This window comes from Aulonocara stuartgranti (genome assembly GCF_965226115.1).
Source record: "Aulonocara stuartgranti genome assembly, chromosome: 5".
Classification (NCBI taxonomy): domain Eukaryota; kingdom Metazoa; phylum Chordata; class Actinopteri; order Cichliformes; family Cichlidae; genus Aulonocara; species Aulonocara stuartgranti.
The window spans coordinates 12676778-12701206 of record NC_138943.1 but is presented as its reverse complement, the minus strand read 5'-3'; the positions used below and the strand labels follow the sequence as shown (position 1 = coordinate 12701206).

General features: G+C 43.2%; 2 protein-coding genes across 2 annotated transcripts in view; one reads left to right on the top strand and one right to left on the bottom strand.

Annotated features, from left to right (window-relative positions):
* LOC309707366 (uncharacterized protein) overlaps positions 1–24429 on the top strand; it is a gene marked incomplete at its 3' end in the record, with an annotated part of 455076 nt that overhangs the window by 376597 nt on the left and 54050 nt on the right. The window lies entirely within an intron of this gene.
* On the bottom strand, positions 3665–5041 carry LOC309707601 (uncharacterized protein). Its single transcript, XM_082535021.1, has 3 exons — positions 4884–5041; positions 4596–4726; positions 3665–4514 (listed from the first exon to the last, which is right to left on the bottom strand). The coding sequence occupies exons 1-3, from the start codon at positions 5019–5021 to the stop codon at positions 4478–4480; spliced, it is 306 nt and encodes a 101-aa protein (XP_082391147.1). The 5' UTR covers positions 5022–5041; the 3' UTR covers positions 3665–4477.

Here is a 24429-nt window from a genome sequence, read left to right as displayed (position 1 = left end):
AAACAACAGCCTGTTCTTATCTTAATTTATTCCCTGAGGATGGAAGAATTTAACTTGTTCTCTTGAACACACACACACACACACACACACACACACACACCTCATTAACCTGGAGAGAAGCTCTTAGTGCACAGGAAGCTTTCCACTCCATTAGCCAGTGTCATTATTGCAGGTACTTGTACTGTAAATGGGAATATATCTGTGCTTTCTTCCACATAATGGAAACAGGTATGACCATTGACATAAGATATATGAATAGCTGAAAAATGTATAATAGATAATTGTGAACAGCAATAAATCTTTGTACAACAAATCTTCCAGCAGTTGATTCTGTCGCAGTCACTGCCTGTATGAATAAAAACACAACCAGAAAAAAAAACCTTGTATTTCAAGAGGACTGCGATAGACAATGGTCAATTCAACACCAAAGTAAATGCTCCAATTGAACAATTATATTGGTTGCTTGTTCCCACATCTCAAGTGATTCACATAAGAATTTGTTAAACAATTGAGGTGCACATTAGAATGCACTGAACCTGGGGGTTCGGCACAAATGCAAAAACCTCAATTCAATCAGGAGACTGGAGTTTAAACACTGTTTGAACAGTGCTAAAACTGCCAAAACAGCCCTGACCCATAGATGCATGGTGTCCATTAGAATGCTGAAGTTGTACTGTGGTTTCTGGCTCCAAGATGTTAGGGACAGATCCTTGAAGACCTGTAAGTTGTGAGGTGGACCTCCATGGATTGGAGTATGGGGTATCAGCCCCATTCTTATGGCCTTTTTAGTAGCTGTACAACAGTAGTAAGATTTTAGTTTGGATTTCCAGAAATATGTTAGACTAATTTCTGGTGCATGTTGGACTCCACCAGAGCTGCCCTTTGTTACTGATTCTGTTAATAATTTAATGTTCTGGAGGTCTATAGTCCCTTTTTTTGCAGGTGATGTGGTTGACATGACGGATGCCAAATTACACTGCTGTTGTTTGCAGCTGAGTCTAAGAGGCCTGTAATGAAAGCTGTTGATCATAGAAGCTTTTGATTTATTGGTCTGTCCACATTACCATCTGACAATTAACTGTGGGTACAGGGGTGAATTGTTGACCATTGCAGGAAATGTAATTTTTGTGCAAGAATCATCAATTTCATGTTTGAAGAAGAATAATTTTTCATATCAGCACAGCAACTCCATTTGTCAGTGCCCCCAAACTGTTTCAAGTCAGAGTTACACAATATGTGTATTTTGATCTGATAGCTTTGTTATTATGGATGAAATTGAAGGACATGCATACAAACAATTCATTGCTGGTTAGTCACAGGAAATTAAAAGGTCTCCTGTGTCCACCAGTTTGCCCGAGCCTTCTCCCTCTGCTGGCTTTGAGGCTTCGTAACAAATTATTACAGCAGCTGTTTACAAACAATCTGGACATTTCCACTAGATCTGTTGGGACACTATTCAAAATCATTCTATTTCAGATCTAATAAACAGGCGATATTCCAGGGCAGGTTAAAGAGCATTTACTAATGTATAAACGGTGTGCATATGTGAAAATAATGTGATTTCGTCAATCATAATGTCTCCATATAGAAGAGGAGTCTTTACTTACACCGCAGTGCATCTACTGAGGCTAGACATTCACTGGAAAACTGTTTGTGTGTAAAGGTGGACACAAATGCAGACTCAAAGGAGAGAAACAAACCTTTATTTTGGCAAGCCACAAGTCCAACAAGTCCAACAGGTAACTGATAAAAAAGTCCATAAATCCAACAGAAAACACACAACAGAAACCAAACTGTTGGCAAACAGTACACTGCAACAGACAGCAAAGGACAATTGAAGCTATTTAAATTAACACAGATACTAATCAGAGAGACAAAATACGGGGGGGGGGAGTGACACAAACAAGGCAGAGAGGAAGTAACAATAAATGCCAGAGACTAAGAACAGGTTGGTCCCAAAATAAAACAGGAAATAGCAACGTCGAGAAAACACCTAACACAAGGACCTAATAGTGATACTAAATTAACTCAAAATGCTTGATTACTATACATAATTAGACTCAGCTTCGAAAGGATTACAAATGAAGAGTAACCTAAGAATAAACATAGAATACTGACTAATGAACTGAGTTATAAAATCAACAATTCAAAAACTAGAGGTCTTAGAACAGATCAAGGCATGTCTTTGTTAATGATGAGTGGAAAATCCAAGTTATAAGATATCCATATATTATTGTAAAAGAAGTAGTATTATTTCTCTGTTTCTCGATCCTTTATCCCTGCATTCATACATCTATATCTCTTTCACACAGAAATACAATGTGTCACACACGTCTTCTTATCATGGTTTTGTTGAAATGAACTTATTGGTTGGGCAAAATCAATAAGAGCTTTCTTTTACTCTCTCCAGCCTTCTTTCCTCTCAATTTCCTCACAATGTACAACCCGTCCTTGCACCCCCCCCCCCCCCCCCCCCCCCCCCCCCCCCACACACACACACACACACACACATACTCTCTCTCTCTCTCTCTCAGAGAGTTCATTCACAAAAGCAGTCAGTGGACTCATTCAGAGGCCAAAGCAAAGTCCAAGTACTCAATCTCTGTCAGTGATAGCGACAGGGCTTGGAAACTGTTGAAGCAGTCTGGAGCCAGTAGAAATACACTGCTCAGACTGTCATTTGGAAGCTACATTGGATACTGAAAACAAAACAAAACTCTACAAAAATCTTGTCCATATATTTAACAAATATTAAATTCAAATCTGGTGGTTCATTCTAATTTCCCATTACCCTTCTCTCTAGTCTCCATTTCAAAAATATTGCAATTCTTCTTCATGAGTTGTTTTAATGTGTCTTTAGGTGTCTCTTGTGGTCTGACTTTGGGTCTCTTTGTTAACACAAAACTGCAGTTATTGTTATTACTCTATTAATTTGCCCTAAAGGAACACAAATATACAAACACATTACATAGTATTCAGAAGCTGACTGCTGTCTTGTTTAATTCCTGATGTGTTGCATAATTTGCTTATGGTGTTATTTTGTGCCTTCAGTTCTCGGCTTCACTTCCAGATATGCCTGGGTTCATTCAGTTGATCTTGTTTTTTATGTTCCTATTCTGTTTCTCCAGTTTTTTCTCTGTATTTGCCTTTTTTTCTGTCTTATTGCCCTTTTTAGTTGTTTCAAGTTAATCTTGTCTCCCCATTCAATTGTGTCTCTCTTCTGTTATATTTTACTGATGATTGTTCCCTTTTTTATGTGGAGTTTTTCTTCTCTCTTTGTGTTAGTTGTCTTCAGTCGTGTTCCCACATGTTACCGCTGCCCTCATTATCTTGTGTGTGTATATTTTGTCTTACTCTCCCCTTTTCCATTGTCATGTCATCCTTCATTGCTGTGTGTCACCTTTCCCCAAGTTTTATAAGATTTCTGGTATTCAGATTCTCCGCTTCAAAAAAGGTTTTGGACTTTCTGTATTCTCTTTGAGCTGACAGTGTTAAAGCTGAATTTTTAGTCTATGTCCTTTCTACTGAGTCCTGGATTTAGGTTCAAATCCACAAGATACACAACCAAACCATGACAGAACACAATAAACCACTAGACTAAGCTATGAGGAAAATCCAAGGAAGATCAGAACTCAGGAACTGTGTTTCTTTGTAGTTGATTGTATTCTTTGCATGTGATCACTGTTCAGATTTTCCAGCTCTTTAAACACAAGTAGGCTATATAACATCTATATTGCACAATATCCTAGAAATAATAACAATAAGAAGAAAATATACGAAAAAGATGAATGTAGGACATTTTGCCTCTAAATTTAGTCTACAGAAACAGGTTTTATTAAGTGGAAAACACAATAGCAGTATATTGGCAAAGAGTAACATGTTATGGGCCAAAATGATTGAAAACATTTTGACTGCAGAAAAGTAAAACAATAAAATGATGGATGGAACAAAAGAAAGTTTTCAGCTTTTCAATTGCAAAATCCTTTGCCTTTGTATTTGCTACAGACTGAGCAGAGGGCATAGAAGCTCCTCTGCCTATTTTAGTTTGGGCCCCAGGGAAGGAAAAAGTAAAAACAATTTCTTTGACCATGGAAAGCAATTTCATTTTTCACCCCCCTCAGAAATAAAAGTGATGAATATTATGTAGCAGACCTGAAAATTACTTAAAAAAAATCAAAAAAAATCTGTGTTTAAGATTTACAGTTAAGTCACGTCACTTCACAGGGAAAAAAAAGTTCTTGTCAAGGCTAGCGAAGCAGACCACAAACCCCTCCACAAACCCCCTCCAACAAGAGTGAATTTATTTACAGTGCTCTCCACAGTGAAATATATATATACACAAAGGTGTTTGGGGAAAAGGGGCCGGGGTTCCAGGGTCCAGGAGTGAAAGGGGCAGGAGTCCAAGGGGGAAGATTTCCACACGGCTTCCTTAAACACAAACAGCTCCTCTTCTCTCCACCACCACTCAGGCTCACACTCAGTCACAGTGCACAGGGAACGGGTCCAGGGGGAATCTACACACATACAGATAATCAGTTAGTTTCCAGGTTCAGGCGGACTCACGAATTAAACTTGCAGGTTGCAGGACGACTGACGCTGATGGCTCAACGATCCAGCGACGAGTAGAGCAGGTCCGCCATCTTAAGTAGCACTCTAATTCATAATCAGCGGCAGGTGTGCTGATCATCCCCAGGTCCGTGGGCCAGGGGCGGGAGCCCGCACTGAGCTGCGCCCCGGCAGGAGAAAGAGAGAGCGGGAGAGAGCGAGAGAGAAAGAGAGAGCAGAGGCGAGAGAGAGAATAAACAAAACAACGTCATGTCGCGAGGTGCGGGGACCATGACAGTACCCCCCCCCCCCTCAACAGGAGCCTTCCGGCAACCCACCAGGCTTGTCCGGATGCAGGCGGTGAAACTCCCGAACCATGTTCTTATCCAGAACGGGACCCAGGAGCGTTCCTCCACGCCATAGCCTGCCCAGTCCACCAGGTACTGACAGCCACGCCCCCGGCGCCGTGAGTCCATGATGCGAGTGATGGAGTGTGCTGGCAACCCATCCACGAGCCGGGCGGGAGGAGGGGGCCTGGAAGGAGGGCACAGAGGACTGGACCGGTTTTATTTGTGTAACATGGAAGACATCATGGATTCTCATATTGTGAGGAAGCTTTAGCTTCCTTGGGTGAGTGAGGGCCACCAGAAGTACCGTTGGAGAAATTTGATGGTGCGATGAATACCTGGATGGCAGGTGAACCGGGCTGTGTGGGCCCACTGCAGAACCTGGGACCTGACGGAGTGAGGAACATAGTGTCACGGATTGCCGGAGGGATTGTAGGAAAGGACCAAAAAGGCAGCAGCTCTGGTGCAGGTGAGTGTTTATTTACAGTGGTGGGTAAGTACAAACAGCGGTGGCGACAAAACATGAAACTGGAGACCTAAACTGGGTAAACTAAGAAGACAAACCAGAATGAGGATGCAGGGAGGTCCGGAGAAATACATACGGGAAGACGCAGGGAGACCAAGGGGAAACAACACAGACGAACCAGCCATTACCAAGACAGAAAATACAACTTAAATACACTCAGAGAACACAGGGAGATTACACACAGGTGGGAGACACAGCTGGGAGTGATTAACATGACGAGACCAGGGAGGCAAACTGAAAACACTCACATAAGACGCAGACCTTCACAATAAAACAGGAACACACGGGGGGGAACAGGGTAAACACCAATTAGAGAACAGAACCAAAATCGCGAAGAGAAAACACAAAACGCTGGGTCAAAAGGACCCAGGATCATGACAGTACCCCCCCCCCCTCAAAGGCTGGCCCCAGACAGCCCAACAAGAAACAAAACAGCCAGAAAAAACAGAAAACAACCCGACCAGGGCGGGAGCCCAGGAAGGAGGGCCCGAAGCAAAACAAAACCGGAGCACCAGAAGGCAAAAAGACAAAAACAAAAAAACGAGTCCAAAACCAAAAGAAACGAAGCACACCAGAACACAGGAAAAAACAGAGTTCAAAACAGAAGAGCTCAGGGGACCGACAGCACAGGAGTCCAAAACAGTTCAGGGGGCCGGCCGGGGGGCCGACAGCACAGGAGTCCAAAACAGTTCGGGGGGCCAGCCGGGGACGGCAACGGCAGCGACGTGGACACAGTTCGGGGGGCCGACCGTGCGGACGGCAACGGCGGCGACGTGGACACAGTTCGGGGGGCCGGCCTTGCGGAAGGCAACGGCGGCCACTCAGGCGTCGGCGGTCCGGGGGCCGGCCGTGCGGAAGGCAACGGCGGCCACTCAGGCGACGGCGGTCCGGGGGCCAGCCGTGCGGAAGGCAACGGCGGCGACTCAGGCGATGGCGATCCGGACCAGGCGAGGCTGCAGAGGCCGGACCGGGCGAAGCACAGGCAGAGGCCGGACCGGGCGAGGGTGAAGACACGGACGAAGCTGGACCAGACGAGGGTGAAGACACGGATGAAGCTGGACCAGACGAGGATGATGACTCGGATGAAGCTGGACCAGGCGAGGATGATGAAGCTGGACCAGGCGAGGATGACGAAGCTGGACCAGACGAGGATGACGAAGCTGCAGCAGGGGGCTGGACGGGCTCCTCGGACCCTCCAGCGGAGACAGGAGGCTGAACGGGCCCCTCGGACCCTCCAGCGGAGACAGGAGGCTGAACGGGCCCCTCGGACCCTCCAGCCGACGAGGCATGAGGCTGGCGTGGTTCTCCGGAACCACCAGCTGACGAGGAAGGCTGCTGGACGGGCTCCTCGGGCCCTCCAGCTGACGTGGCATGAGGCTGGTGTGGTTTTCCGGAACCACCAGCTGACGAGGAAGGCTGCTGGACGGGCACCTCGGGCCCCCCAGCTGAAACAGGAGACAAAGGCCGGAGCGGTCCCTTGGACCCTCCAGCGGAAACAGGAAACAAAGGCCGGAGCGGTCCGTCGGACCCTCCAGCGGAGACACGAGACGAAGGCCAGAGCGGTCCCTCGGACCCTCCAGCAGAAGTCATCACTAAGCCAGCAGTCATGGAGTCCTCTGGCAAACACGAAGGCAACTGGCAATGCACTGAGCACGGGCTCTGCACAGGCAATGCTGATATGGCGCAGTTCTCATGTAGCTGCTTAGACTTCAGGGGTCCAGAATCAGCTGGGGACTGAGACCTAGCCTCTGGGGAGGCCCTGGAGCGGCAAACTGTGCCAATGGCGGCTGAACCATGAAAAGCACCTTGAGGTGAAATTAAACTTTCTCCCTGCACGGAGTGAATGAGTGAAGCCGATGATACTGGAGCCAGAGCTACGGGTAGCGGGGGCACTGGAGCTACTGGGGCCTGCGCTACAGGCGGCACTGGAGCTACTGGGGCCTGCGCTACAGGAGGCTCTGGAAACTGAACTGAGGGAGGCTCTGGAAACTGAACTGAGGCAGGCTCTGGAAACTGAACTGAGGCAGGCTCTGGAAACTGAACTGAGGGAGGCTCTGGAAACTGAACTGAGAGAGGCTGCGGGGGAGCTAACTGAGCTGAGGGTGGCTGCGGGGGAGCTAACTGAGCTGAAAGAGGCTGCGGGGGAGCTAACTGAGCTGAAAGAGGCTGCGGGGGAGCTAACTGAGCTGAGAGAGGCTGCGGGGGAGCTAACTGAGCTGAGAGAGGCTGCGGGGGAGCTAACTGAGCTAACTGAGCTGCCGGTAGCTGCACAGGCGATAAGCAGCTCGCGTTGACATCCGCCACACAAAACACAGCCCCTGAATGAACAGTCACAAAGTCTGGAACCGACACAGAGTCCTCACTCACCACAGCCAGCGAATTAGAAGTCCGAACGTCGGGCTGTGGGGTGGCGCGCCCGCGGCGCGATCGGCGTTTCTTCCCCGCAGATGGCTCCGACGGGCTGGGCAAGACCACATCCGGCGAGTCGGGCAGCGAGGCAGGAGTGGCTGAGAGAAGGTGGGGTGTGAGCCGGAGAAAAGCCTGCATGGTCGGAGGAAGCGAAGTTAGGAGCCATGGCAGGCCGGAAAAGAGCCGTTGTAGCCGACTTTCCACGGCGCGGCGAAGCTCCTCTGGAGGGTTTTCAAGCCACAGCCCGAGGAGAATCTCCACGTTATATGTAACGTCGTCCCGGAGCTCCTCGGACGGATTTACTGCTGCAGGGTCCATGGTGGCTGGTTCGTACTGTCACGGATTGCCGGAGGCCAGGGAGGCAAACTGAAAACACTCACATAAGACGCAGACCTTCACAATAAAACAGGAACACACGGGGGGAACAGGGTAAACACGAATTAGAGAACAGAACCAAAATCGCGAAGAGAAAACACAAAACGCTGGGTCAAAAGGACCCAGGATCATGACACATAGAGCCTTTGGGTGGGCCCCCCTCCCTGATCCGGTTCAGTTTCTTGGGCCTCCTGGATAGCCGCCTCAATCTCCCAGGTGATGGCTCCGATAGTACAGGAAACCGGCAGGATGGGGTCCGGATCCACCTTGTCTTCAGCAGCGGAGAAATGATGGGAGAGGGCATCAGGTTTGACGTTTCGGGAACCGGGTCTGTAGGTGATTGAGAAGTGGAAACGAGTGAAAAACAGAGCCCACCTGGCCTGTTGAGCATTGAGACGCTTCGCCGATTGGAGGTAGGCCAAGTTTTTGTGATCTGTCCAGACCACGAAGGGTTGAGTGGTGCCCTCCAGCCAATGCCGCCATTCTTCTAAGGCGAGCTTAATCGCCAGCAGCTCCCGGTCGCCAACATCAAATCAAATCAAATCAAATCAAATCACTTTTTATTGTCACATCACATGTGCAGGCACACTGGCACAGCACATGCGAGTGAAATTCTTGTGTGCGAGCCCCACAAGCAACAGAGATGTGCAAACACAACAACACAAACGAGCAAAATACAAGAATGGCCAACCTGAAACTAATAAATATATGTACAATATATAATAGTGTATGCATTTCTGGATGTGTATACTAAATATTTTCCTACGTGTGTGTGTGTGTGTGTGTGTGTGTGTGTGTGTGTGTGTGTGTATACACATTTTTACAAATTAAATAGTAAAAAATAATAAAAAATAATAAAAAATAAAAAATAAAAATAATAATAATAATAATAATAATAATAATAAAATATATAAAATATACAGAGTTGAATATGTGCAAAACAAGTGGCATTTATATACAGTGTGGAGTGCATAATGTTGAAGTTCCAGTAGTGAAGCTGAGGTGTCTATGACGTGTTCAGCAGTCTGATGGCCTGATGGAAAAAGCTGTCTCTCAGTCTGCTGGTTCGGGACCGGATGCTGCAGAACCTCCTTCCTGATGGAAGTAGTCTGAACAGTTTATGGCTGGGGTGACTGGAGTCCTTGATGATCCTCCCCGCTTTCCTCAGGCAGCGCTTCCTGTAGATGTCTTGGAGGGAGGGAAGCTCACCTCCAATTATCCGTTCAGAGCACCGCACTACTCGCTGGAGAGCTTTGCAGTTGTAGGCGGTGCTGTTGCCATACCAGGTGGTGATGCATCCAGTGAGGATGCTCTCAATGGCACAGTGATAGAAGGTCCTGAGGATGCGGGGGCTCATGCCGAATCTTTTTAGTCTCCTGAGAAAGAAGAGGCGCTATTTGCGCCTTCTTCACTGTTTTGTTTGTGTGTACTGACCACGTAAGATCCTCAGCCAGATGTACTCCAAGGAACCGGAAGCTGCTCACTCTCTCCACAGCAGCGCCGTTGATGGTGATGGGGGTGTGTACTTCTCTGCACCTCCGGAAGTCCACTATCAACTCCTTTGTCTTTGCGACGTTGAGGGTGAGATGGTTGTCTTGACACCAGTGGGTCAGGGCGCTGACCTCCTCCCTGTAAGCCGTCTCATCACCGTTGGTGATAAGACCCACCACTGTAGTGTCGTCCGCAAACTTCACAATGATGTTGGAGCTGTTAGTGGCTGTGCAGTCGTAGGTGTAGAGTGAGTACAGGAGAGGGCTCAGTACACACCCCTGTGGAGCACCAGTGTTCAGTGTGATGGGGGATGAGGTGATGCTGCCCAGTCTGACCACCTGGCGTCTGTCAGACAGGAAGCTAAGGATCCAGCTGCAGAGGGAGCTGCTCAGTCCTAGATCCTGCAGTTTCCTGTCCAGCTTCGAGGGAACGATGGTATTGAATGCTGAGCTGTAATCTACAAACAGCATCCTCACATACGTGTCTCTCTTCTCCAGGTGTGACAGGGCAGTGTGTAGTGTCAGGGCTATGGCATCATCAGTGGACCTGTTGTGGCGGTATGCGAACTGTAGAGGGTCCAGTGAGTCGGGTAGTGCAGAGCAGATGAAGTCCCTGACCAGCTTCTCGAAGCATTTGCTTACGATGGGGGTCAGGGCTACAGGTCGCCAGTCGTTCAATGAGGAGATGGTGGAGGATTTGGGTACAGGGACGACGGTGGCCATTTTGAAGCAGGCTGGGACTACAGACAGAGAGAGGGAAAGGTTGAAGATGTGCGTGAACACTCCAGCCAGCTGAGCCGCGCATGACCTGAGGACGCGGCCGGGAATCCCGTCCGGACCAGTAGCTTTGCGTGCGTTCACTTTCCTGAAGCACTTCCGCACATCCTCCTCAGACACAGTGTGCGCACTGATGTCATCCGCGGTGCGCACACTGTCCGGTCTCATGGTGTTCGCTGTGTCGAATCTAGCGTAGAATACGTTTAGATCCTCACACAGAGAGGCCGTGGTCTGCGGTGTGCTGGTTTTCCCTCTAAAGTCTGTGATCGTGTTTAGTCCCTGCCACATACTCCGAGGGTTGTCAAACTGTTGCTCCACCCTGTCCCTGTACTCACGTTTGGCTGCTTTGATCGTCTTCCGGAGTTGGTAATGTGCGTGTTTGTAGTCCGATGTGTTCGCGGAGGCAAAGGCGGTGTTCCGTGCCGCCAGTGCCGCGCGAACATCTCCGTTAATCCAGGGTTTTTGATTTGGGAAGGATTTGACTGTTCTGGATGGGACGACATCTTCCACGCATTTCCTGATAAATCCACAGACTGAGTCTGTGTATTCATCAATGTCTCTGGCGGCCACGTGAAACATTTCCCAGTCCGCGTGATCAAAACAGTCCCGCAGCGCAGACTCCGATTGGTCCGTCCAACAGTGCACCGCCCTCCGGGTTGGAGCTTCCTGTTTCAGCTTCTGCCTGTAGGCGGGCAGGAGCAGGATGGAGCAGTGATCTGATTGGCCGAATGGGGCGCGGGGGAGGGCTTTGTACGCATCCCGGAAAGAGGTGTAACAGTGGTCGAGTTGCCGGTTTCCACGTGTGTTGAAAAGGATGTGTTGATGGAGTTTTGGTGAGACTTTCTTCAGGTTTCCCTTATTAAAGTCTCCGGCTGTGATAAACGCTGCCTCTGGGTGTGCGGTTTCCTCGCTGCTGATCGCGCTGTACAGTTCCCTGAGTGCTCGGTCAGTGTCGGCTTGTGGGGGAATGTAAACAGCCGTAATAATCACTGCTGTAAATTCCCTCGGTAGCCAGAATGGCCGGCACTTAATCATCAGGTACTCCAGGTCCGGTGAGCAGAAGGATTTGACCGGGTGCACGTTCGCATAATCACACCAGCTGTTGTTGATCATGAAACACACACCACCGCCTCTGCTTTTCCCAGTAAGATCCTGATATCATAGTTATATTGTGTTATAGTTATAGTTCTATTATGTACCCTAGGAAGGCAACCGTGGGCACATGAAACTCACATTTCTCGCTTTTGACAAACAGTCGGTTCTCGAGAAGGCGTTGCAGCACCAGCTGGACCTGGGTCTCGTGTTCAGTTTGGGAAGAGGAGAAGATCAGAATGTTGTCTAGGTAGACAAACACAAATCGGTTAATAAAATCTCTTAGTACATCATTGACCAGAGCCTGGAACACTGCAGGTGCGTTGGTGAGGCCGAACGGCATGACCAGATACTCGAAATGTCTGAGGTGGGTATTGAACGCCGTTTTCCATTCATCGCTGTCCCGAACCCGAACCAGATGGTGGGCGTTTCTTAAGTCCAGTTTACTGAATATGGTGGCGCCCTGGAGAAGTTCAAAAGCGGATGTGAGCAGAGGCAGTGGATATTTATTCTTGACCGTAATGTTATTGAGGCCCCGATAGTCAATACAGGGTCGAAGGGTTTTATCCTTCTTTTCCACAAAGAAGAATCCCGCTGCGACAGGTGAGGAAGAGGTACGGCAGTGAGGGATTCAGTTATGTATTTTTCCATAGCTTCCCGTTCCGGCAGCAAGAGGCTATAGAGGCGACTGGTGGGTAAGGGAACTCCTGGCAGCAGGTCTATGGCACAGTCGTAGGGCCAAACGGGTGGCAACGACTGGGCTCGGTCCTTCCGAAACACCTCTGTGAGATCATGGTGTGCTGATCATCCCCAGGTCCGTGGGCCAGGGGCGGGAGCCCACACTGAGCTCCGTCCCAGCAGGAGAAAGAGAGAGCGGGAGAGAGCGAGAGAGAGAATAAACAAAACTACGTCACGTGGCGAGGTGTGGGGACCATGACAGTTGTCAACCTTTTCATTACTGTGACTGTGCTGGATTGAACACAGCCCAATGTAGGATATCTTATACAATGTCCTTTTATGGTTTGGGTCACCAAGTACAGGTTTTGTACCGATTCATGGTCTATAACTCTCTCGTGCTCTCTTCCTGCCTAGACTAGTAAGAGGTTGAATGGTGGAATGGTGGTTTGGCAGAAAATCGCAGTTCACGTCTTTTATTTGGGGTTTTTTTCGCAGGATGATTTTTGCTTTTGTTTATTTTAATGTCATAAAGATTAAAAACTATTTGTCTAAGTTGGGAAATAAATGACTTGGTTAAATTTAGAGAAGACCATAGAATAAGTTAATATATGGTTCTTCAAAGCATTAAACCTGCTTTTTGAAAAATTATGCTTACCCATGCATTTAAATGTGGTGCCAGAAGGGTTGTTTAAAAGCATCCATATGTGATGAGTTTGGAATGAGAGCTATCTTGCTGTTGCCTAAACTCTGTGTGTCAAGGAATAGATGCCAAAGGACACTTTGTGCATATCTGTGAGCCTCAGCACCTTTGACAAAACAGCAATACGCCCTGGGAATGAGAACTGGTTGGTACAGCAAAGCAAAGCAGGCACAACTGAGCTGTGGAGGTTAGCTCTCAGTAAGATGGGTACCATTTAATTTTGTTATAGTTCACTATTTAAAATAATTTCTTTGTCTTTAGAATTGTTGCCAATAAAGTATTGAAATGTAGCCCTGCATTGCGGATAAATGGGTAAAAGTTTGTTTTTAGCTGAATTAATAATGTATTTAAAAACAAAGAACCAATACTAATTTGTGCAAGAAAGATAACAAACCCCATGGGACATTTTACAGACTCAGCACAAAAACAAACAGAAGGAATATACAACAAACAAACAACAAAACCTCAAGGTAAGGAGCAGCTGAAGAAATAACAGAGGTTAATGCTATTGCCTCATGAAAAGAAGTTTGGAAGTTTGAACCTGATCGGGGTGATTCTGTGTGGGATTTCTTGGGGCAATCTGTTTTCCTCTGACAGTCCAAAGACATGAATTTTAGGGTAATTGATCCTAGTCATGACTAAATACTTTGCTAGACCTGTGATAGACTAGTAACCTGCCAAGATGTAGGCCTCCACTTGTACAATTGTTAAAGAAATGGATGGATGAATGAATTTGACCACACAGTTGATGTACTTTATGTAATATGAAATGAAATATGAAAATATGAATATATACTGCACTGGAAATATAAATTAAATGGAGCAGCTCTCATGGAAGAAAACAATTTGTAGATAGAATTGTACTATGGTAAGAGACAGATGATTTGTGGAGAACGTATAGTAAAGTGGACACCCTACACAGGGGCAATGGAAACATTTTAATACCACTGAATGGTCATTGTCACAAAATGACTTATGTGTATCTATTTCCTGTTTCCCATGGCTTGTGGACATGTAATGAAATTTATCTTGAACCTTGAGGACCTGAATGCTGAACTGAACTCAGGCAGGAAGTGCCAAAAACAACACTAGCCTGTCTCCCTGTTACTCGTCTGACTGACAGAGCAGTGTGGCCTGGCTCACCCACTCCCCACATGTTGTTTCATACCTGATGAAGCACAGACAGCCTTATCAATCACACTCTCTGGAGAAATGTGAATATAAATAACCCACTGTGGCTACTTCCCACTGCATATTTAATTACAGACCAGGCTTTAAATATAATTACCAAAAGTATTACTTTGCACGCAGTATATTTGTGTTTGTTCCGCACCCATGCATTAATCCTAACATCTCGGGTGGAACAAGACCCCCTACTTAGATGTTAATCGTAAATACTTTTACTTTACTTTGATTTATACAAATAAAAAACAAATAAAGGACAAATTGATACATTTGACAGCTGAAACGTGAGAGCACCAAAAACAGAGAAAACTGTTGGATGTCCGTGCTCTCCGCACACCTCTTTTCGAAATGTGTGTAAAATAAAAAATTAATTACACTATTTCAGTAATTAGCCTTAGTTATACCCTCTAAATTTTGTCATGCTGAGAATTGACTTCTGACTAACTATTGAGGTCTAACAGATTTTCAGCCATCAAACTAAAACCAATACCACAGTTAAAGCAACAGCAGCTTATCAGCTCAGTGACACATAAAAAGAAAGTTTTGCTCCACTGACTCCATTATGGCCTATATCTCACAAAGACACACTCAGCAAAAACCCAGAAACAAGGAGTAAAGTTAAAAATTACACCTATTCCAGTCACATAAGGGGATCAGTAACCTAAGCATATTTCATAAGTCATTTTAGAAAGGAAATCTCTGCAGTGTTTTATCCACCAACACTTCAAGCTCATAACAACCTGGGTATGGCACAAACAAATTAAAATCCCTGCCAAGTTAAAGTAGCAAGATGAGTTTTAAATGAGTTTTATATTACATTTTTCCCCGTCCAACAATAGGGAAGATGTATTGTATATTACTGTGACTAAAATTTGAACATGTGGATGGAATCAAAGTTGGAAATAATGAAATAAAACGGAAAATGTTCAGACATGCTGAATCCAATTTCTTTAATCAACAATCCACAATTTTATTTGTGTCACTAAAGTGGTAGCCCTCTAAACTGCCTGGCTTTCCAAAATGACACTGGCTGAAATATTCCCATATTTGGTTGAACTGTGTTATTGCTTTTGTTTTTAGATAAATAGATGAGACTGGGAGTAAAACGAAGCATGGCAACATACTGCAATCCAAGTTTTTCTTCTAAAAAAGGTTAAAAAATTCTCATTTTCATATGTCAGCAAGGCTGTAAAGAACACGGGAGTGAGAGGCAGGCTGATATGTGGGAGTAAGGCAGGGTGGTGGGCTTAGGGAGAGAGATAAAGAAAGGGTGGGAGTCGGTTTGAGAAAACAAGAGTAAAAAAGAGGGAGAGTGAAGAAGGGAGTGTAGCATAAAAATCAATTTGTATAAGAAGCTCTATTTTTGCTGCAGTCTTAATCACTGTTTCATTCAGCACGGGCACACACACACAAAACACACCAGGGAATTTTAATTACATCCTGTTCTGTGAAGAAGCTCTCAGTCGTTGAACCATTTACCAAACCCACCAACAGTACTGAGCACCAGGGACCTATACTTATGACTCATGAATGTTAGTGTATATAGACGATGGGGGACAACTTCTTTGTGTATATGCGTAAAAGAGAAAACTGATTATACGCAATTATATGTTTTACACATATACACAGAGATGCTGTCCTCCATCGTCTATATATACACTAGCATGAGGCTGAAATTTTGAGTGTTTTTATGTATCAATGTTGATATTGTCACAAAATTAATGTAATAATTGAATGTTTTATATTTTATATTATTATAAATAAAATACATAATTTAGGTACCAGGTGCTATAATTAAATTGCATACATATCTATTATAAAATCCATATCAATACAGACTTCATTAACTTTATCTTGATAAATTGCTTTGATTATTCATTTTCTGCCACTTGATTAATTTACTACTCATTTAAGCACTAATCTATATTAAACGCGCCTGTTAGCTGTAGAACTACTGTAGACAAAATCCTTATGTGCTTTTAAATGTATGTGTGCATGTGTTTCTTGTGTAGTTCCAGCAGCTATGCTTGAAGCAGATTGAATCAGAGCACTTAAAGATTCCCCAGAGACAGACAACAGCTACACCGTGCTGCTCCATTCAGCTCGATGAACACTTCTGCTGCTGCTGCTCCTGCCACTTTCTTTCTGCTCATACTGTATCTCTATTCTCTGACTGTGATGTACGGTGTAGCCCTGGGTGCTGCCACAAACAGACAGTGCTTTATTGAAGGAGGTACCAGGCCAGGTTAAAAAAGAACACCACTCAAGTGCCTACAGCAGCCCTTGTTTCAAAGATTTTTCTTTCTTCACAAGCTTGTTTGCCTACGTGGTTCTGACTTTGCAGCAATTACATCTTTCACTCCCTTTCTCCATCCCTTCATCAAGCCTTCTGACTTCTCTGATCTCTTTTTTTCCTAAGTAAACAAGCATAGGCTGTTTTAATTTCCTTTCCCTTCACCCTTGTCCCCCCTCTGTTGCCCTTCATCTGTCCCCTCTATGTATTGTTCTTCTTTTCTCTTTACTTCTTCTCTCACCAGCTTCACTCTCTACTCTAATTTCCTCTCCCGTCTTGTTACATTTTCATCTCTAGTTCCAAATTCTTTATCCTCTCATCCTGGATAGCATTAACAGACAACACCAAACTTAATTTAACCTTAAATACAGTTGGTCCTTTTTCCACCCTCTGTGTTTGTAGCACTGTAACCTAGTATATTGTCATGCTTTCTTTCCAACTTTTTACCTGTTTCCTTTTCCTTCCCTATCAGCAACAGTAAAACCCTGCAAAATGCTATTTAATAATTCAACAGACAAGCTTACAGACTGACTGAAACAGTCTTGTGAGGACCTAACATCAAGGGAAACATCTGTATTTCTATTCTATAAATGATGCTTTAATAATGAAACAAATGCTGACAATATGACTGGCTAGTCATAAAAAAACATCAGGTAGCTTAACAACTGAAAGATAAGTCTACTCTGTGGAATTCTCCACAACTTTTTTGCTATCAGCCGTCCAAAAGGAAAGTTGTCTAAATTCAAAAACCTAAATCTTCTGTGTTAGCTGACAGTCAGTCTGACAACTTAAAGACCAGGACTGATATCATAGTGCCCCTGTTCTCACTCCTTCTTCTGTTTTAACCCTTTAAGACCTACCATAGAACCAAGTCCGCCAGAGCTCATATTATATTTTTACATGTTGTAGTGCCATTTTTGGGAGCATTTCAAGTTGATATACATCAATACAACCATACAACCATTCAGCCCAAATTTGAATAATATCTCTGCATTAAGTGCATAGTAATTACATAAATTGCAAAAAAGTGCAATTTGGTTGTGCATATGGGGTGGGAACGCACGTGTGTGTCCGCGTGCGCCTGTTCGTCTGTGTCTATATGTCAGGTTGGGTCTTAGACTCAGCCTCTCTGGGTACATCTCAGGCCCTCTAAAGTATGGAGGCCTATCTCCCCTCACCACACTCCCTGCCGGTGGCTGATGCCCTCAGACGTTGGTGTGTTGGTGGTCCTTGTCGTCTGTCTATCTTGCGTGCTGCACAATATCGTTTATTATTTAGTATCTACTGTTACTTATACTTATCTAGGTTATTGCTGTGGTGTTGTCTTTATTGTGGTGGTCTCTTTTTGCTTTTCTTTCTCCCCCCTTTCAACAGGTAATCCAGTGGATTTTTTTAGTGTCTTCTCTCACTGTCCCTCTTCCCCTCTGTTTTTCTGTTTTACTGCTAGCTAGTTTATTGTGATGGTGCTGTTTTTTTTATTATGTTGCTCTTTGTTGTTTGCTTTCTCTTCTGTTTTTTTTCTCCATACAGGTGATCCAGGTGTTTTGTTTGTTTGTTTGTTTGTTTTTTTGTTGTTGTTTTTTTTCTTTCTTCCCCCCCTTCTCACCGTCTCTTCTCCCCTTTGGTTTTCTTTCTCTCCCTCTCTTTCTTTCATTCTTTCTCCCTGTCCTATCCCCCAGTCATGTCTGTCCCATTTGTAGCAACTGAAAATAAAATAAATTCATAATTATAATAAAGGTCAATCAAATGGACCAAATGGCAAGGCCATGATGATCCACTTGGTAAAATAAATCCGCTTGGCATCTTTCTTGGCCTTAAGACAACAATTCTGATGGCTAAAGATCCAAACGGGACACACACACACAAAAAAAAAAAAAAGTGCAATACACTACAAAAAAATTGAAAATCGTTTTTGTTTTTTTAACATATATTTCTTAACCCTCAAAACTGTAAATACAAAAAAGTTGCACAAAATAGTTTCCCACCACAGGAAATTTATTTTAAGTGTCTTCATAGTTTTATTTTTGAAATACACCAATTTTTATATACTGCGGGAAAAACGAAAATAAATATTATAATGCAAATTTGCAAAAAAAAACAGCATATGCATCAAAATAAACTATTTCCAGCAGTGCAATATGAGTCCTAAGCATCCCAGAAACGACACAGAAAGTCATAAAGTCAAACATAACTTTTAAAAACACCAGTATAGGCTCATAAGGCCCTGATTGTAAAAAACTACATTTACACTTCTGGTTTCGGGCAGGTCGTGGCGGACATGTGATAGTTCACGCTGATGGACGCAGGAAGTGTTACAAACAGGTGATCAGATGGCAAAGCGTGTTTCTGGAATATTATGTTTTTGTTGCTGCAAGTGCTTTTTATGCAGTTTTTGCAAAGCTATATGTGGAAGGAAACTGTGTCCGGACAAGCTGATGGCATAAGATGTAAGTACAACTCCTCCGGTTTCATATACAAAAAAAAATTATTGAGCTAGCTTACGTGGTTGCAGTGCTACCGGGATTTAAAAATAGTTACGCAAAAGCTTTAAAGGGTTAATCATCAGTACAAAACACAGTTGTGGCAGAAAATTTCTGGGTATTAGATAAATGTCAAAGTGCTATCTATATCAAAATTAACTATAAATTCAAAGGAACATTTTTCATTAATGGTTAAACATTATAAGTATATCATTATAATAACACCAGGGAAATTCAGCTTTTTAAATTGCATTACTAAATTGCATACGCTAGTCTTAAAAACATTGCTAGCATTAAAACAAATCTGCGATTTGTGACCTAACAATATAAACTGTCATAAGCGCAAATGTGCCTCGTATCAGTACAAAAACATGATTGGTTCCTATATTTAGATGACTTGGGTATAATAAAAAAGATTACTGTCCAGGTATAGGACATCTTTGGTACAGATATCTTCTCAGAGTTCCTAAGGCCACAGATCTCTCCTTTGTAACATCTCTATCGTGCCAAGCTGCATTTTACCATCTAGACAGTGCAAAACATTTTTGTACATTCAAAAACTCCTTTTAGCACTGTAAGGCATGTCATTTATATTCCATTTGTTGTTCTTTATCCAAAATATGAAACAGTGGGAACAAACTTCTAGCTATGCTTCAGCCTTAACATCTGAAAAAACAAGAAACCACAATGAAACACAACAGGGACAAATGCTAACATCTATCATTAATTATTCATTGAATTTACATCAACGTGCAGATTGCCTGATGGAAACCAACACAAACTGTTACACCTTTGCGTCTTTCGAATATTGGTATTCATGAAGGCGATGGAGCGTACGGCTCATCGCTCAGAGTATCCATAATTTATGAAACAATTTGTATGTCTACATCGGACTCCTTATCGCTACTTGTTCATTCAACAAAAAGGTGGGAAACATAAGATTATAAACATACTCTAATAGGATTTAATGTTCACGGAGATTGCAGTTTAAATGTTTGTTTTTTTCAAATATGGCACATGAGACAACATAACACTAGGAGTGTCAAGGAACACATCCTTTATTTAACAAATGTAAATCCAGAAGTATAATGTAGTTAAATGCATTTACACAAATACATTTTCAAGTTAAGTTATACTTCTACTGTATCAAATTTCACAAATGTACGGAAGAGGATTAGGGCCACTGGAAAAAAAAAAAAAAGAATTCTGACTTTAATCTCAGAATTCTGACCTTATTCTCAGAATTCTGACTTTAATCTCAGAATTCTGACTTTTTTCTCAGAATTCTGACTTTAATCTCAGAATTCTGACTTTTTTCTCAGAATTCTGACTTTTTTCTCAGAATTCTGACTTTTTTCTCAGAATTCTGACTTTAATCTCAGAATTCTGACTTTTTTCTCAGAATTCTGACTTTATTCTCAGAATTCTGAGATTAAAGCCAGAATTCTGACTTTAATCTCAGAATTTTGAGGTGGGCACCTGCAGGCTTCCAGCTTCGGTGACAGCGATGTGTCCAGTTTGGCAGGTGGAGAACTAATTCACTAAATATGGTGGATATAAGTGACTTTTTGCGTGGCCGAGGGGTCCCCGAAGATGCTATTTTATTAATGGAAGAGCAGAAGGTGAGTAACAAAAAAGAGAAATAGTTTGGTGTCTCCTATTTTTACAGGAAAACAGTTACGGTACAGTTACGGTTAGCTGTTAGCATGCTTGTTAGCTTATAATGTTATATAGGAATGAACGTGTTTCACGATGTTACAGTATACTAGGTGAATTGACGTTTTAACTGTTGTTGATCGCAGGATCATCCCAGATGGGTTCGTTGCATTTTATTTTATTGTTCTACTATTTCAGAGTTTTTCAAGGCAGTTAAGCGGAGCTGTGTTACAGATGCTAGCCGCCTGCCAATATCACTGATATATTTGATGTGTACAAGTAAGTTACACTTAGTACAGCGGAGGAGAGAAGCTGTAATGAATGTTTATGCGGATATTTCACTCAGAAAAATGGGTGGCGTTCATACACAGCCACCGACACAGCCCCGGTTGTTGTTCTGACGGTGGCCGACTGACGATCCCCTCACAACATGTTAGCTAACACAAACTAATGTAGTGCATGTAACTGTGTATACGTTAGTGGTACAGTTTCGGAAGAAATGAGCAAACTGTTTATAATGTCAGAATGACATCATCTTTCTCCTATATATAAAAGTGCTGGCTGAGGAGCGCTGCCGGGTTGAACTTTGACCTCGGAGTGACGTGACGTTTGTTCGCACAACCAATAGAAGTGCAGAAAGTCGCAAATCAGGCATATTGTTCGCATAAACACAAAAATAAATAACGAAATAATCCCGATATTGTGCCAAAGACTGATTTACAATGTTACTTTGTGTTCTATGTGTAATACCTTTGCTTAAATGACTAAATGGACTGTGTATTTATGACTCTGCGTTATAGTCTTACATACATAAGTAACATTCATATGTACAGATAAAAATGTACAGAGCTATGTACACAAGCGTGTACACAAAAGTCTACTGCTGATCGAGCTGCTCAGTGGTCGTACAGTCTCATGCAGAGAGCGTGGAGGTGTTGTCCATGGTGGATGTTAGCTTAGACAACATCCTCTCCTCCCCAGTCTGCTCAGTGGACTTTAGCAGACCGCTAAAGCTGGCCCTCCCGACCAGTTTGTTAAGTTTCCCCCTGTCCCTCTCTGCCATTCCACCACTCCAGCAGACCACAACATAAAAGACAGCAGACGCCACCACAGTGTCGTAGAACATCCTTAGAAGACGTACTACCTACATCATAACCAATCAAGTCCCGCTTTTTTTTAAATACAGAAGAGGATTTATTATTTACTGAAAGGCTATGCCTTAGTTTGCTTCTTTCATTATTGTGTTTCGCCCTGCATAAAATAGATAGCTTTTCTGATAACTACAGTCAATACTCTCCTACTGGCATTAGCGGTGACCTAAGAGGCTTAACTTTAATATTGCTTTGCAGTGTAAATGTTGCAGAAAATGACTGTCTTTTCTTTCTTCCTGTGTGCAGATTGACTGTGACGTCATAGCGCTGATGGATGACGCAACTTTGGCAAACTACATTCCCTCGTACGGAGACCGAATTGCCGTCTTCAATTTCTGCAAAAGCAAGCAACCACTGTCAAAAAGAAAACTAGGACTTCTGCAAAAAGTTCACCTCTCAAAGTGAGAGAAACAGTGGCTGACATGTCAGATTTGGATGACTTAATAAGACTGTATTTCAGACTTTCTTTCAGTAACAAAGAAATACTTTCAATTTTAGCACATAGTCATCAGACAATTATAAGTGTTCGAACTCTAAAGAGAATTTGTAAAAGACTTGGGCTTTTTAGAAGGAAGAATCAATCAAACTTGGAGGAAGTGCTAGCCTTTGTCCAACAAGAGATCATGACAAATGGACAGATGCAAGGTTATCGTTGGCTACATCTACGTGCAATTCAACATGGATTTGTGGTGTCACAAGATACTGTAAGATGCATAATCAAATTGCTTGACCCTCAAGGTGTGGAACTGAGACGAGCTCGACGGTTGAGAAGACGACAGTACAGCTGCAGAGGGCCAAATGCTCTCTGGCACATGGATGGCTATGACAAGTTGAAACCATATGGTATTGCTATCAGTGGCTGCATAGATGGTTTTAGCCGCTATGTTTTATGGATGGAGGCTTATACTACAAACAGTGACCCTAAATTGATTGCAAGTTATTTTCTGAAAACAGTTTCATGCATCAGCGGATGTCCAGAAAGGTTACGTGCTGACCGAGGTACCGAAAATGGTTGTGTCGAACAAATGCAGATGTTTTTACGGAGAAACCACACAGACAGTTTTGCAGGTGAGAAAAGTTTCCTTTACGGAAGAAGTACGGCCAACCAACGTATAGAAGGATGGTGGGCTACCCTACGCAAACAGAGTGCACAATTTTGGATGAACTTATTTCAAACTTTTCAGGATGATGGCCACTTCACAGGGGATTTTTTGGACAAAAGTCTTATCCAGTTCTGCTTTCTCAATCTTATTCAGGTAAAAGCATGTGCTCATGCTATGTAATGTCTTAGCTGCATAAATAGAAAATATAAATATGGTTAGAACATTTTTTTTCTTTAAATTAAATATGAATTTTATTTCCATTTTAATATGTCTTGATGCATGCTCAATCAGCCAGGTAAGGAATGTTTTTTGACAGAACATTTCTCACACTGAAAACGCTACATCCAGATGAACAGAATCAACTTTTTGGGATTCCATTTTAATACTTTGATGGAATTGTATTCATGTTATCAGTGGAAGTAACTGCACCTTTCTCAGCACAGGTGCATGGAGCATTTTTTTTTATTTATTGCCACATGGTTTAAATTACTATGGAGTCTGTTACCTAGTGGTCCTTTGGGCACGGTTTCAGAAAGCAATCCTATCATTTGGTTAATTCTCTATTGAAAATTTATTGTAGAATCATTGCACACTGAGTATAAAGTGTTGGGCTATCTATTCAACAGCAGAATCATGCAGCACCATTCTGTGTCCATGTGCTGTTTAGTGAAAGTGCTCTTTTGTTGTTGCTGCTTGGTTTTACATTAATTAGAGGTCAGTTTCTATGTCTGTTGATTAATGAGTTAATAAGCCTCAACTTTGGCTAAATCTACTGGTACATGGTCTGTTTCATATACCGGTACTTATATTGTGTTGTTTTTCATGTAGGATGAACTTGATGAAGTTGTGAACACATGGAACTCGCACAAAATCCGGCCAAGTGGTAGTGCAGCATCGGGTCGACCAGTAGTAATGTACTCATTTCCAGAGCTGCACAGTGCTGAGGATAGACTGAAGCCTATTTCTATGGAGGATATCACTTTGTGTATGGAAGAGTGTAGCCCAAAAGGTCAACACCCCTGTGATGAAACAGTCTTTGAACTGTGTTGTCTGCTTATGGTAGAAAATGAATGGGATGCCCCAGGAGATCCACTTGGTGCTGCGGATCTGTACATTAGGTTAAGAGAAGAAATACTGCAAAGTATTTAAGGAACTTCAGTGTGTAAATGTACAAATAAATACAAAATATTTCTCTTTATCTTGATAACGTGATTTGATAGTAGGTGCCATGTCTTACAGGTACCTTTTATGCAGGTATTTCTGCACTGCATTAAATGAAAAATGTTTTTCTACATTCACACTACCATTAAACAGAAATGTTTATATATTACTTGAAAAAGCTGAATATTGTGATATTATCAATCAGTTATGAAACACATGTCAATCCTTTTAAAAGGCCATACATTAAACTGCATTTACAAATGTTATATTTTTGATTGAATCATAAGTGGTGTAAACCTGCCTACCAGTAAATTGCAATATAAATTTCTGTGTTTTGTTGCCAGACATGTGCATAGTATATAAAATATAAACTGACCAGCTCCCTGCTCATTGTTTTCTGTATCAACCTTTACTCTTAATATTCATGGCTGGAAACCCAGGCACCAGCATATGATATGCTA